Source organism: Lissotriton helveticus, chromosome 6, assembly GCF_964261635.1.
Source record: "Lissotriton helveticus chromosome 6, aLisHel1.1, whole genome shotgun sequence".
Classification (NCBI taxonomy): domain Eukaryota; kingdom Metazoa; phylum Chordata; class Amphibia; order Caudata; family Salamandridae; genus Lissotriton; species Lissotriton helveticus.
In genome coordinates, this window is record NC_136067.1 from 1,631,115,465 (window position 1) to 1,631,131,370 (window position 15,906).

Below are 15,906 nucleotides of genomic sequence, written 5' to 3' on the forward strand. Positions count from 1 at the left end.
CTGTTTTTTAAAAATTACCCCCCGGGGGGACCAAATCGCGGTGGCATAGTGATAAAGAAGTGTGGGGGTTCCACAATCCCCCCCAGACTGCCCTGGGGACCGCCGCCCCGGGGCAAAGCAACGCAGCCCCTTGGCGCATACTGGAGGCTCCTGGTGGGCTACTTGGCCCCCAGGGACCCCCAGTATGCAAGGGGAATTAGTTCCTATTCTGCGAACACGCCAGGGGTTGCGCTGCAGAGAGGTGTAAAAAAGGGTGTGGCCTCATTACACCTCTCTGCAATGCAGCCCCCTGGCGCATACTGCAGGTTCCAGGTGGGCTAGTTGGCCCCCAGGACCCGCAGTATGCAAGGGGAATTAGTTCCCCCTCTGCAAACACGCCCGGTGGCTGCGTTGCAGAGAGGTGTAAAAAAGGGTGTGGCCTCATTACACCTCTCTGTAATGCAGCTCCCTGGCTTATACTGGAGGCTCCTGGTGGGCTAGTTGCCCCCCAGGTATCCCCAGTATGCAAGGGGAATTAGTTCCTCCTCTACAAACGCGCCAGGGGTTGCGCTGCAGAACGTTGTAAAAAGGGGGCGTGCCCTCTGACCACCTGCCTGCAAAAATGTAGTAAATCAGTATAAAAAAAATAACAATTAATACATTTAAAAATTGGCATTTAAAAAACCTTCGAAATTCAATGAAAAAACCATAGGTTTCAGGCCTTATATAGTTAGGAATTAGCATTTAAAAAACCTTGCAAATTCACTTAAAAAACCATAGGTTTCAGGCCTTATATAGTTAGGAATTAGCATTTAAAAAAAACTTGCAAATTCACTGAAAAAAACATAGGTTTCAGGCCTTATATAGTTAGGAATTAGCATTTTAAAAACCTTGCAAATTCACTGAAAAAAACATAGGTTTCAGGCCTTATATAGTTAGGAATAAGCATTTAAAAAACCTTTGAAATTCACTGAAAAAACCATAGGTTTCAGGCCTTATTTAGTAAGGAATTAGCTTTTAAAAAACCTTTGAAATTCACTCAAAAAACTATAAGTTTTAGCGTTTTTATAGTTAGCTGGACATTTCACTCATACAAAACCATTGAAATTGCTCCTATATAGTTAGTTGTACTAACTATATTTCGCGCACCCGCAATCCACTGCTGATGATGTCACATATTAGATCATTCATGACATGGTCAGTGACATCACTGATGACATCACTTACTCATACACGCACAAACACACCCACTCGCTTACCTATATGAAAACTCACGCATACACTATCTCATGTATACCGTCTCTTATATACCCAGTCACTCTTCTATACACCACTTACCTATACAGGCACTTCCCCAACAAGTTACCTTAGTATATATATATGTACATCTCAGTAACAGTAAGAAAACACTCACAATCACTGGATGATGTCATCAGTGATGTGATTTCAGATGTCATGAGTGATGTCATTTGAGATGTCATCAGTGATGTCACTAACCATGTCAATAGTGATGTAATATGTGAGATTATAAGCAGTGCATTGGGGGCTATCAGCTATAGTTAGCTCAGGTAACTATAATTGCTGAATTTCTCTGGTTTCGTACAAGTGAAATGTCAGCCTAACTATAACGCCCCTGTAACCTTTGTTTTTTTCAGTGCATTTCTAAGTTTTTTTAATTCTATTTCCTAACTATAACGTCCCTGTAACCTTTGGGTTTTTTCAGGGAATTTCTAAGGTTTCTCAATGGGTCTGTAAGTGAGGGCATAAGCCTGAGTTAGTGAGTGAATGGGTGCATGCATGAGTGTATGAATGGGTCTGTGACTGGGAGGGCAAGTGTCTGGGTGGGTCTGTGAGTGGATGTGTGAGTGTTTAAGTGGGTAAGTGAGTGAGTGCGTGTATATCTGAATGAGTCTGTGAGTGGGTGTGGGTGTCTCTGAGTGTATGAGTGAGTGACTGAGTACATAAGTTTCTAAGAGAGGTTGTGAGTGTGTGAGTGACTATGGGTGTGTGAGTGGGTGTAGTAGTGTCTGAGTGGATCGATGAGTAAGTGTATGAGTGGCTCAGTACATGTGTCAGTGTCTCATTGGGTCTGTGAGTATATACGTCAGTGTGTGAGCCGGTCTGTAAGTGGGTGAGTGAGTCTCTGAGTAGGTCTTTACAGGGGCGTGTGACTCTCCAAGTCTGTAAGCGGGTGTATGAGTATCTGAGTGGGTCTGTGAGTGGGTGCATGAGTGCCCAGGTGGGTCTGTGAGTGGGTGTAAAAGTCTCTAAGTGGGTATGAGACTGTGCATATAAGTCTATGAGTGGGTCTCTAAGTAGGTACGTGGGTCTATGAGTGGGTCTTTCCATGGGTGTGTCACTCTCCGAGTGATTCTGTAAGTGGGTGCATGAGTATCTGACTGTGTGTATGACTGGATGTATAAGTGTGTGAGTGGGTATGTGAATGGGTGCATCAGTGTCTGAGTGAGTTTGAGAGTACGTACATTAGTCTGTGACAGTGACCGGCGAGTGTGTACAAATTTATATATTTTAAATATTTTCACCAGTATCTGCATTCTGCTGCGATATTTGTGATGTCACCATAATGGTACATGGATGGGCCGCGCTAGCGGTCGCGGCGTCATCACAAATATCGCGCGTGATTACATAAATACATTTTGGACACATAACTTGTGTCACTAACACCCCCATTTCTCAAACACCCTGACCCCTTTTCTTAGCTTTCACAGAAAGTTTCAGCCCCCGGAACTGTTCCTGATCGATAAAAAGGCAGCTGCCACGTTCTTTTCAGGTTGTGTCCTGCCAGTCACAGCATTCCCGCTGGCGTGCTTTCGGGATTTACCTCAAACACATTGTGATTTAACCGTGATCACCCTGAAACTGCTGTAACTTTATGTTCAGGTTGCCTCCATCCAACCACAGCAGTCCAGCTGGCACACTTTCGCAATTTACCTCAAACACGTCACAATGTCACTGCGATCACCGCGATCACCGCGAAACCGCCGCAAAATATTCTCAGCCCTAGATATCACTATACTGTTCGGTTTCAATTTCACAAAAACTACTGTACGGATTTGCACCAAATAACAAAAAGAACAATCTGTGTAACAACATCTACCTTTCTGCCAAATTTGGTGTAATTCCATCAAACAGGTCGGGCTGTAGGTTCGATAACGCGTTCATGTGGGAATTACCGTTACAAATGCACCCTTATTTTGCAGCCCTATTTCTTGGTCCCCTAGTTCTACGGATCACCCGCAAACCTTCCATGACACACAGAACCTACTGTGACACCTTTTTTTGGAATTTGTCATGCAGATTGGTCAAACAATTCCAAAGTTTAGGCAAGTCAAAAAAAGCAATACCTATGGAAAGTAGATCCTAATTATAACTACCTACTGGCGACCGCCATTGTGAACAAGGCCAGGCTTGGCCGCAATGCATCATGGGGAACTACTTGCAATAAAGAAAATTTGGCACTTACACGTTGGAGTCTGTGTCCCAGGTTTTTGAGGCGAACATCTACGTAACAGGATTGGTGTGTATATATGACTTCATGCACACACACACACACACATATATATGTGTGTATACATTACCTACTGGCGGTCGCCAGTAGGTATATATAGTTAGGATTTTTTCTCTATGGGATTTTTGAAAATTCTATGTCTAATAACTTTGGCGTTTGTGGACGGAATTGGCTGAAATTTTCTGGAAAATGGAACATTTTGTTTCTGAGCAGCCCCTGGAAATTTGGGGGGGGTTCGTCCAGGGGGGGTCGAGAAAAAAGGGGGGTCCCAAAACGTGTTTTTAACATTGAGTTTTCCATAGGGCGGTTGGCCTCACTTTTAGCCCGAACGGCTGAATGGATTTGCACGAAACTTGGCAAAATTGTAGGGACTGGTAGCCCGATGTGCCTTTTGTAGGTCTCAATATATGTGCTCCAGTGGATTTTTAGAAATTAACGTTTAAAAAAAGATATATATCTGTAAGCGCGCTCTGGGCAGCGCTCCGGTTCGCGGACCTTACGCGTAACAGAACTTCGCGTAGCGAAGCTGATTGGCTCTCCGGTGTCTGTCAACATTCTAAACAGTCCGGAGCGGCCGCCATCTTGTCTCTCGGTAGGATTGAGAGACAAGAGGAGGCCAAAACAAAGGGGCAAATAACCATAAGGGGGCATACTAGATCCTCCCTGACCCCCTAGGTTTAATGTGGAGGCTTTAAAAGGGCCCCGCGGGGCAAAAAAACAAAAAATAAATTTTGTTTTTTTTGCGTGGATAGCGCCCGGTACGCGTACCGGGAAGCGGTCGGAGGAGCGTACTATGAGGAGAAAAGAAAGACAGGGTATAAACATTTTGGCAATTTTGTTATAAATGGAAGGTAGTTCTGAAAAGAACTGTTTTTTTATTCTTTTTCTTTTTTTTCTTTTTTTTAATGAATTTTCTGAACAATTTTTTGATTTTTTTTTGGATTTTTGAAAACTATTTTGTGTTTTTTTGTGTTTTGTAAGGGGGAAATAACAAAAAAGCAGGGTTAGAACATGTCTCAACAGGAGCAAAAAAAAATAAAAAGGATTCATTGTTTTCTCATCTTGTAGCATTTATGATTTTCTCCAGCTCGGTTAATCAAAGTAATACTCTTCTCTCCATAAGCAATAGTTCCTCCACAATATATACAAACTATTTTGTAGTGTGCAAAAGGAGCTTGAATATTGGGGATTATTTCTCGGCCTTCTGGTCCGGCGAATGAGCTTTGTCCCCTGTTGGTGCTGGGGATGACATCTGGGGGGTTGGCAGCAAGATCCCTTACTTGTGCTTGGGAAAGATTATTAGGATGCCATCGCTCCATGTGGCGAATCATTGTATGATTGCCAAAGCTGTATTTCTTGTTGGGGTTGCCACGAGAAAGTATATTTTTGCAAATCAAACAAGACACCTGGGGTGCATTGACCTTCTTTTGTCCAGGTGGAATTTTAAAGAATTGCCATATGTAGTGCTCTTTAATATGGCTCTGCCTTGGTGTTTCTGGCAGGAACTGCCTTACTTGCTCTTCCTCCTCCTCCTCCTCTTCGTCCTCATTATCTTCCTCTCTACCAAAGTCCAGTGTTGGTGGTGGTCCTTTTGGTGGTGGTGGTGGTGGTGGTTGCTGAGAAGCACCAGCTGCAGCTATTACAGAAGCCATTGTGAAAAATAGGTCTTGCTCTCTGGAAATAGAAAGTAAGAATGAGGTAAAAAGAAGGAGGGGTTTTCATCATTTGAGAAAAAAAAATAGTTCTAAACCAATGAAAAGTGTTATGTTTAGGTCACATGACCAAGCCTAACAACATTATGAAACCAAAAGTGAAATGAACCAATGAAAAGTGTTATTAACAAGTCACATGACCTCTCACGCTTATGTTACGCGCTGCGGAACGCGCCCCGGATAGCTTCCGGTTCGCTGCGCTTCGCGCCTCGGTCCGCGCCCCGGAGCACTTCCGGGTGCGCTAACGCGGTACGTCATAAGACGCATTACGCGGTAACGCGATACGTCGCGCTTTCGCGACGCGCCGCGGATCGCTTCCGAGGAGCTGCGTTTCGCGCCTCGGTCCGCGCCCAGGAGCACTTCCGGGTGCGCTAACGCGGCGCGTCATAAGACGCATTACACGACAACGTGATACGTCACGCTTCCGCGACGCGTCACGATAATGATTTCTAACGTGGCAGTTGCGCTAACGGAACGTTTACCGGTTCGCGGACCGGGTCGCGGCATCAAATTGAGCTAACGGGAAGCTTCCCGGTTCGCGGACCGGGAGCGAAACAAAAAAAATATTTAAAAAAAAATAATAATAAACATATAAAATATATTTTTGGATTTAAAGAAGAATACATTTTACAGCTTTTGATATTTGCTATTAAAAAACCATTGAAATTCACTGAAAAAACCATAGGTTATAGACCATATATAGTTAGGAATTAGCATTTACAAAACCTTGAAAATTCACTGAAAAAACCATAGGTTATACACCATATATAGTTAGGAATTAGCATTTAAAAAACCTTATTTTACTCACACAAAACCATTGAAATTCCATATATAGTTAGTTGCACTAACTATATATCGCGCACCCGCAATCCACTGCTGATGATGTCACATATTACATCATTCATGACATGGTCAGTGACATCACTGATGACATCACTGATGACATCTCAAATGACATCACTGATGACATCACTGATGACATCTCATTTGACATCAATGACCACATCACTGATGATATCATTCATGTGACAATACAATGCATCTCCTCACATTTTAATATAACCTCTGTTTCACCCAGTGTTAAAAAGAGTATAATTTTTGAAACCATTGACACACCAATACTAGTTACTACATACGCACTCACTGATTGCTACGTCTACACACACCTTCACTCATTCACCCATATAATCATTCATACATACAATCACTCATCTTTACAACACTATCAAATGCACTCATACACCTATACAGACACTCACAGTCTGCCACTCATCCATGGAGTTACTCACACACCTAGTCAGTCCTGTAAAGAATCAATCACACTTCCATTTTCTTGTCTATACAGTTAAACATAGAGCACCTTACATTTTCAAACATATAGTAACACATACTTACTTTCTTATACAATCATTGATACAAGTACACATTGATCTGCACAGAGTCACACACCTCCCAGCCAGCCACACACACACTCAGTCTCCCATACAAATACTTGGACAATCAATCAATAACCCATATAGTTAATCATATAGCTACTGATCAACACATGCAGCAGTTTACAGAACAACAGACATAATGATGCACAAATTAAGACAGTTTAGTCACTAACCCATGCACTCAGTGAGACACATTTAATCACTCACTCATACATTCAGTCATGCACCTACTAAATCCTTCGTCCAGACACTTATACATCTACTCATTCTTCAATATGTAAAACATATTTAAACTTTACAGAAACACACAGTCACTGGATGATGTCATCAGTGATCTCATCAGTGATGTCATTTGAGATGTCATCAGTGATGTCATCAGTGATGTCACTGACCATGTCATGAATGATGTAATATGTGACATCATCAGCAGTGGATTGCGGGTGCGCGATATATAGTTAGTGCAACTAACTATATATGGAATTTCAATGGTTTTGTGTGAGTAAAATAAGGTTTTTTAAATGCTAATTCCTAACTATATATGGTGTATAACCTATGGTTTTTTCAGTGAATTTTCAAGGTTTTGTAAATGCTAATTCCTAACTATATATGGTCTATAACCTATGGTTTTTTCAGTGAATATATATATATATATATTCCAAGAATTTCCGATCTCCCAGACTGCAATTCAGTGAAAAGAAACGGATAAGGACCCAAAATAAGTGCTGGTGAATTTTATTTTTAGTGCTTCAGATCGCCATGACATGTTTCGCGCTACCCAGAGCGCTTGATCACATGACACAGTAGATCTCTAGGACATAGGTTTAAATATGCACATTGTCAATCACATGATTTAGCCTACAAGTTGTATAGACATTGAAGAGTTACTGTGTTCAAAAACTACAAACTTCCAATTTGTAAAACAATCTTGTGCATTGTAAACAATTTAGGTATAGGCTAAAAACATATCAATAATTAAAAAATGTTTTGTGCAAAAACTGCAGTCCTAAAAAAACGTGTGCAAAATAGTGCACAAATAGTGCATTTAAAATCGATTTTCCTCAAAATAAGTAGCAGCATTTAATTTACATTGTTCCTATTTTTTGATTTTTTGATTTTATGCATTTTTCATCTTTTTGGCTGGCAAGAGCAGACAAACCAGAATGGTGGCATCGGAGCCCCGACGCTATTCCGTCATATTCTTGTTGGTAAAATGCAACGTGCTTACAGTAAATGGAGCTGTTGGTCATATGTCGGTATAAATACCAAATAAATATATATATGTATATGATATATACACACACATATATATACGGGGAATAAAGATATATATATGATGTTTAAATTTTGTTTATGGATGGGCTTAAAGGAACTCATCTTATATTACTATTCATATTTATCATAGATACACACTAAATGATTCATACATAAGCCATTGAATAAAAACCTTAAAATTGGTTAAATACTGGCTAAAAAATCTTGTGATCTAAGTTATATAAAATTCCATTATAAAATTCAAACCATAAATAAATATTTGATTGATATTATAAAACCCATTCTAAAAAGACATATATGTCTCTAAAATTCCTATTCAATAATATGTAACCAACTTAAATGTGACCCCTACAAATTATAAAAAGCCTTGTTATTATGAGTTTACTTGTTGATGTTTTTAAAGACAAGTAAAAAGATCCTCCGTAATATTAAGACCCGAAGGCTGTTTTGTATTTAATTCGGGTCTCAAGGCGGCGCAGTTTCTCCTCTCTGTTGCTGCCTCGTCTACTTGCAGGGACACAATTTATAACAAAGTATTTGAGCTCTCTACTTTTGGAGTCATGTTTTGCTTTGAAATGTCTTGCCACTGGATAAGTGTTATCTTGATTACTTATTGCTCTAAGATGCTGTAAAATTCTTTTGTGGACGGGAAGCTTAGTGCTCCCCACATAGAGCAGATTACACGGGCAAGACAATACATATACTGCATGCTCGGTTTTGCACGTGAGTAGCCTGTTGATTTTGTGCTCCTTTAAGTCAAAGGGTGAGAGGTAAGTAGTTTTGTTCACACCCTGTAAACAGGCTTTACATGATTTGCAGTTAAAGAAGCCTGCATGGGTTTTTAACTAGTTTGATGATTCAATGACTTCAGGACTAGTTTTTACGAGCTCATCCTTCATAGATTGTCCTCTGCTGTAGGTTATTGAGGGTCTTTTGGTAGACCTGCACCAATTATTGGGTCACTCAAGATCAAGGGCCAGTTCTTGTTAATAATAGATTCAATTTGTTTGTGTTGTGTACTATACTGGACAATGATCCTGAATTCTTTCTTGGTTTCTGAATTATCAGTCATGTGGGTATTAGGATTATCTCTCCCCGTCAGCAGTTCCAGCCTATTTGTCTGCATGGATTTGGAAATACCAGCATCAATTATTTTATCTGAGTAGCCCCTCTCTGTGAATCTTGCTTTACTTTCATTTTGGGCTTGTTTGAGGTCATCTTCTCTACTATGAATACGTTTTAACCTCAAAATCTCTCCATATGGGATGCTGTTGATGAGGTGTTTCACATGCGAACTGTTGGCATGTAGGGTAGAGTTCCCGGCGGTCAGTTTGCGATGGAGCCTTGTTTCAATTTTATTCTGTTCAATAAAGACCTCTGTGTCCAGAAAAGTTACTGATATGGGACTAATATTAGCAGTAAAATGCAGATTGAGATTGTTGACATTAATACCTTGCACAAACTTTTCTGCTGACTCAATATTGCCGTCCCATATTACAAATAAGTCGTCAATGAAACGAAGCCAGATCTTTACATTGGAAGTTATTATTTCCAAGTGTTCAGTCAGGAGGACCAGCTCCTCCCACCAGCCCATGTGAAGACATGCGTAGCTGCGAGAGAAGCTGGCCCCCATGGCAACACCACGTAATTGTCTGTACATGAGATTATTGAACATAAAAACATTATTGCTTAAACAGAACTCCACCATCTCCAATAGCATTTGCTTCTGTTTAGGCATGTTACCCAAGGATTTCTTTAAATAGAAGTCAAGTGCATTGAGGCCATCCGAGTGTACAATACTAGTATATAATGAACTGACATCCAAAGCTATCAGTAAGTATTTTTCCTCCCACTTGATGTCTTTTATTTTGTATAGGAAGTCACTAGTGTCACTTACATAGGACGGCAAGTTTGTTACATGACTTTGCAAAAAGAAATCAACATATTGAGACATGTGTTTGAGACATCCATTCCTTTCCGAAATAATCGGCCTGCCAGGTGGGTTCTTGGCATCCTTGTGTAACTTTGGCAAAAAGTATATTGTAGGTACTACAGGGAAGTCATTTCTTAAGAATGTGTGCGCTTGTCCAGTGATCAACCCTTCTGATCTCCATTTAGATAAGTTGGAATACATTATTTTCAGTTCTGTCCCAGTGTATCTAGTGTAACACAGTTTATCACTCAATTGATTATGAGCTTCCTTAATGTACATATCTCTATGCATTAAGACGATGTTTCCTCCTTTATCTGATGCTCGAATTATTACTTTGTTATTTTTCTGCAGTTTTGATATCAGGGTATTGTAATCCACTGTTTCTTTATTGTATTTTGCTTTGCTTCTGTGGGTCTTAATATTCAAGTCTTTTAATTGTTTATTTACTTGATCATGAAAAAGATCAATTGCGTCTTTCAAAATCACCGGATTAAATGTAGATTTTGGTCTGAATCCAGTTATTGGCTGATTTGCCTGGAATGTTGAGTTGTCGCTATCCACATCAGTTAGTCTCGCCTGATTCATTGAGACATCAGTGTCACTGATAGACTCCCCATCCCACAACTCCTGTATTTCTTCCATAAGTAGTTCAGTGGTTTGGGTATTTTCAGTGCCAATTGTATTTATATTGCTTCATGGTGGCATTTGGTCCTTTTTGTTTAGAGCATAGTATTTTTTAAGTTTTAATTTTCTTATACTTTTGAAAATGTCCAATCTTGTATTTACATAATTGAAATTTCTTTTGGGGCAATACGTAAAACCCAGGCTCAGGATTTCTTTTTCTTCCTGGTTCAATTCCACATCTGATAGGTTGACAATGGTTTTATTCGAGTTTGCAGCAATTTTTATTTCCCCCTTCTCCATCCGTCTCTCTTTTTCTGTGTTGTTCCGGCGTCTGCTTGCCTTCCGCCGTTGTCTCCGTTTCCAGTTTTTGTTGTGCCATAATTTGTTCTCTGTTTTCGGGGGCGGAGGGTTTGTCTTCTGTCCTCGCAAAAAAGGGCTAGCTCCTCATCCAATGTGCGTTTGGATATCGCTTCACGTGCTTGCCCTTCGCGTTCTGAATCGCTGTCAGGAATTGAACTTAGTTCTGATTGTGAGGTGCCTGATGAGATGGTATCTGTTCTCGCCCCTTTGGGTTTTGAGGTTGCCGGTTTGCTTGTATATTTGTTCTTTCTCAAAACCTCATATTTTTGGGAAAAAGTAAATATTTGGCCCATTTCATAGTCAGTCTTGTCGCAAAAAAAGTATATGTTTTGCGCTCTTTTATTTTGTCTTCCTGTTTTTTAAGCCTTATCATCATTTCCTGACATAATTCCTTTGTTTTTTCTTCTTGATTAAGTTCTTCTATGTCTTCATTTATTTTTTCGATTTCCTCTAGAAGTGCAGTTCTATCAATGTCTGCATACTTAATCAGGATTTGCATTAGGCGTTTGGAGGAATCTAGGTTACATTCTGCCCATTCACGCATCATTAAAGGACTGGGTGTCTCATAACTGGGTGCAAGGAGGATACGTAGTCCACGAGGGACTCTTTCCACATCCATGTACATTCTTAGTGAACGTGATTCCCACCACTTGCTTTGCTCAGCACGGCTCTTTTTTTCTAATAATTTAAATTTGTCCTTTAATGTACTGTTTATTTCTTTGTTTTTGTCAGTGACATTGTTTACTTTGTCCGGTACTGCTCTTGCCTCTTTAAACATTAATAACGCTGCTGTTTCGCATTCTTTCACTGTGTCCAACGACAACGTGGCACTCTAATTAATTTCAATTGTATTGCCTCAGAGCTCCGATCCGCTGTGATCAGCTCTCAGGATTTCCTCGGCTATGCACACCTCTCACCCCTTTTGAATTCCGCCGTTTTACACGTACCTTAACAGTCAACAGGATACACTGGTTCCTCCGAATCAGTCGCTTCCCGGTCCGTTTCAGGCTTTGTGTTTGTTTCGCGTCAATAGGGGGTTTCACAACGCTGCTCCTTCCAGAGCTCTTCAAAGCTTTCCTTTTATGTATATATATATTCACTGAAAAAAAAAGTTTGCAGGACGTTATAGTTAGGCTCAGATTTCACTCATACAAAACCAGTGAAATTATGCAGTTATAATTACCTGAGCTAACTATAACTTATGACCTTACATATTACATCACTCATGACATCCTTCATAACATCACTCATGGCATCTCAAGTGACAATACTAATGATACCATCCAGTGAGTGTAAGTATTTTGTTAGAGTTTATGATTGTTAAACATATATACTAAGGTACTACAAAAGTTAAAGTAGTATACTAGGTGTATTACTAATGAGTGACACTACTTTTAATATATATCATGTGAGTGGTTGTGTGACTGTGTCAGAGTCATGATTCCTTATACTTGCGCAGGAACAGAAGCTGCCTATTCTCTATGCCCCCTCCAGGAAACACCTTCGACACTAATAAATAAAAGTGTCCAGAAGTATCTCCACAAGGGGGAAGGGGGAGTTGGATAAAATAACAAATGAGAAGAAGAGACTGCCTGTGTAATGAGCTTTCCACTCCTTGTCTTCTCTTTGGCGATTGTATTCTACCTCGGATTATTAGGTTCTGGAAAACTATTTAACCTTAGACTTTTGCTCCTCTTCTGACTCTCTTCAATGGTTTTCTCTTTAATTGAAGAGTTCTAGCTCTTACTATCTTGCATTATGTATCTAAGATAAACTATGTTGTATCTACTTGCTTCTCTTAAATTGCTTAACTTTTCACTTTCTCTTCACAGGTGACAGATAGCAGGAATAATTATAGTCTCCAGGTAGGTTTATGTATTTACAAGAAAACAGTTTCCTATAACGTTTATCTCGTTATCGTTTTTTTTTTAGTTAACTTGAATTGTTATAATACTTTGACCTTCTGTAGAGCACAAAAAATCACAATAGAAGTGTACTTAGGTCTTCCCAGCGATAAATGTTCAGGAGTGAATTTTCGGAAGCCACTGTTCTCTCGCGAATCAGCGTTACCGGTTTTGGCCTCTGGAAAGCTGCTCACTAGATGACTGGTTGGTAGCGTCTTCTGACAGCTTTCTTGAGCATCTCTGTGCATGTACGTTAGGCAAACACCACTTCGACGAAGTGAGTCGTTCGCAGAAGCGAGTGCGCAGAATCAGGAGAAAGACGCTCAGACAAGGAGAAAGGAACTGCAGGAAGTCACGAACGGGAATAACCCGATGGGAAACTACGAATTAATTACTCTGACTCAACGACGAGGAGGACCTGAAGAACAATGTGCCTCAGTCAAGAATCCAGGTGAAGTGTGCCAACATTCTAAACTGAGGGCTCCAAGTAGAATTTTAAGGCAAGACAAAAGACTAGAACTACACTTTTCTTGTAATTTTGGCCATCTTGGAGTTTCTTGATCTCCAAGCCTCTCTCCAAGTAATGGCTCTTCCTTTCAGTGTGTTTGTAAATGACTGTTCTTGGCTTGTTAGACAAATGGAAAAGTTCCTGTTTCTTAGAATCCTGACAGACTTCATGTATCCTTGTGCATATGGGTGTGTGAGTGGCAGTATGGGTGTATAAGTGGTTGTGTGAGTAGCTGTGTGGGTGAGTGAGATGCTGTGTGAGTGGCTGCATTGTTGAGGGAGTGTGTCAGTGGCTGAATGGGTGGGTGAGTGATGGTGGAACTGACTCTATGGGTGGGTAAGTGGGTGTGTAGAGACTGTGGGTGAGTGAATGAGTGTCTGAATGGCCGTATGATTGAGTGACTGGGTGTGTAAGTGGCTGTATGGGTGAATGAGTGGCTGTTTGAGTAGGTGTTTCGTTAAGTGAGTTTGTGTGTGAGTGACTGAATTGGAGAATGAGTGGGTATGTGTACGGCTGAATGGGTGAGTATGGTGATGTGTTAGTGCTTGTATGGATGTGTGAATGGGTATGTAAGTGGTTGTGTGAGTGAGTGTATGAGGGCTTGCATAGGTGAGTTAGTTGCTGTGCTGAGAGGCTGACTGGGTGAATGAGTGGCATTGTAAGTAAATAAGTGGGTGTGTGAGTAGCTGTATGGGTGAGCATGTGGTTCTGTGACTGGCTGTAGGGGTGAGTAACTGGCTGTGTGAGTGGCTGCACAAGAGTGTGAGTGGGTGTGTGAGTGGCTCTATAGAAGAGAGGGTGTGTGAGTACTGGTATAGGTCTGTGATTGGGTATGTCAGTGGCTGTGAGGGTGTGTGAGTGGGCATAGGAAAGTTGTATGGGGTGTGAGTGAGTGGGTGTGTGAGTGGTTCTGTGGATGATGTCATCAGTGATGTCATTTGAGATGTCATCAGTGATGTAACTGACCATGTCATGAGTGATGTGATATGTGAGGTCATAAGCAGTGCATTGCGGGGGCGTAAGTTATAGTTAGCTCAGGTAACTATAACTGCTGAATTTCACTGGTTTTGTATGAGTGAAATCTGAGCCTAACTATAATGTCCCTGTAATCTTTCTTTTTCAGTGAATTTCTAAGGTTTTTCAAAATCTATTTTCTAAATATAAAATCCCTGTAAACTTTGATTTTTTAAGTTAATTTCTTAGTTTTCTTAACTAGTAGTCGCGTTTGCAGAGTGGTGGAGAAAGGGGCAGAGCCTCCGATGAGCTCTCAGGAATCCCTCTGTGTCAAACTTACTGGAGGTAACAAGAGGGCTTCTTGGCCTCCATGATCCCTCAGGAGTAAAGTGAACTAAATCCCCCCAACCAGAAGTACACCAGGAGGAGCATTTGCAGAGTGGTGGAGAAAGGGGCTGTGGCAATCTTGCTATGTGGGACTTACTGGAGAGAACAGGAGGGGAAGTTGGCTCCCAAGGACGCCCATGGCCATGAGGCCCCCCTCCCATTTGTTAAAAAAACACGTTGGCCATGAGACTCCACCCTTATTAAAAATAAAAAGCCCTGGGGAGGTGGTGGTCCCCAGGGCAGGAGTGGTCAGCGAGCCCCCCTTCACATTAGCGCCAGGGAGGTGGCAGCCCCAGGGGTTGCAGCGAAGGCAATACAGGCCTTCCCTGCACTTATTTAATAATTAGCGCCAGGTAGGCGGCAGTCTCCAGGGCTGCGAGGGCTGCCACATGGGCACCTCATCATTACTCTAAATACTGCCCCTGAGACCTGGCCCGGGGGACTATATTCCAGCGTGACTACAGCCAATTTATTTGTAATGCTTTTTTGGAGCTGGGTGGTCCCTGTGGGAACCCCCCCAAGAGGCATAGGGGGTCAGGGTGTTTCTACCCTGACCCCCTTTTTTTCTGTGACTCGGTTAAACCTGGTCACAAGGTGGCTGCCAACACTTCCTGGTTTGAAGTGTTGGCAGCCAATCAGATCTCAGCATGAGATCGTGAGGGGTCGTGGATCCTCCACGTCCCTAGATATACAACTGGAAATTTCTTTAAATATCTCCGAAACTACTGAACGGATTTACACCATTTAACAACAAGCATTTTCAATGCAATAGGTCTCGCATTACTGAATGTTTGAGATATTACCGTTGTATTATTATTAACAACTCCGATAGCTCAAACTTTCAGTAATGCAAGACCTATTGCATTGCAAATGCTTGTTATTAATTTGAAGTCACCTAAAGCAATTTCTTGTCAAAATAAATGTAGTCAGACAAGCAAGCACATTATGAGTATTCCGTTAGTTTAATATTGAATGTTGATTGCCCTTAAGTTCTGGCATTAGTGGGAGTTTTAGTGCGTTAGCAAGCTTTTGCACTGTCTTTTGTCCTGATCAGCACCAAATGCTGACTTTTAAGGAAGCCAAATGTATCCATGGCTGGTCGTAAACCAGCACTTTTATAGATCACCTTTAAATGTATGCCAGGTAATAAATGTAGCCTTAAAATATAACACATTTGCATTTTGTTAAATATATTCTTTATCTTTTGTAACAATACATGCTGACACGCACCTTTAGAGGTAAAAGTTAATTCTCTATTTTGTTACACTCATCTATGCAATTTGTGTAAAAGGAAATCATGCCTGTTGA

General features: G+C 41.0%; 1 protein-coding gene across 1 annotated transcript in view; it reads left to right on the forward strand.

Annotated features, from left to right (window-relative positions):
* The window catches only part of LOC144762811 (uncharacterized), a 240,806-nt gene that overhangs the window by 131,992 nt on the left and 92,908 nt on the right, over positions 1–15,906 (forward strand). The window contains exon 2 of the mRNA XM_078648094.1: positions 12,678–12,710. Coding sequence (XP_078504220.1) covers positions 12,678–12,710 — 33 coding nt within the window. The remainder of the gene's footprint in view (positions 1–12,677; positions 12,711–15,906) is intronic.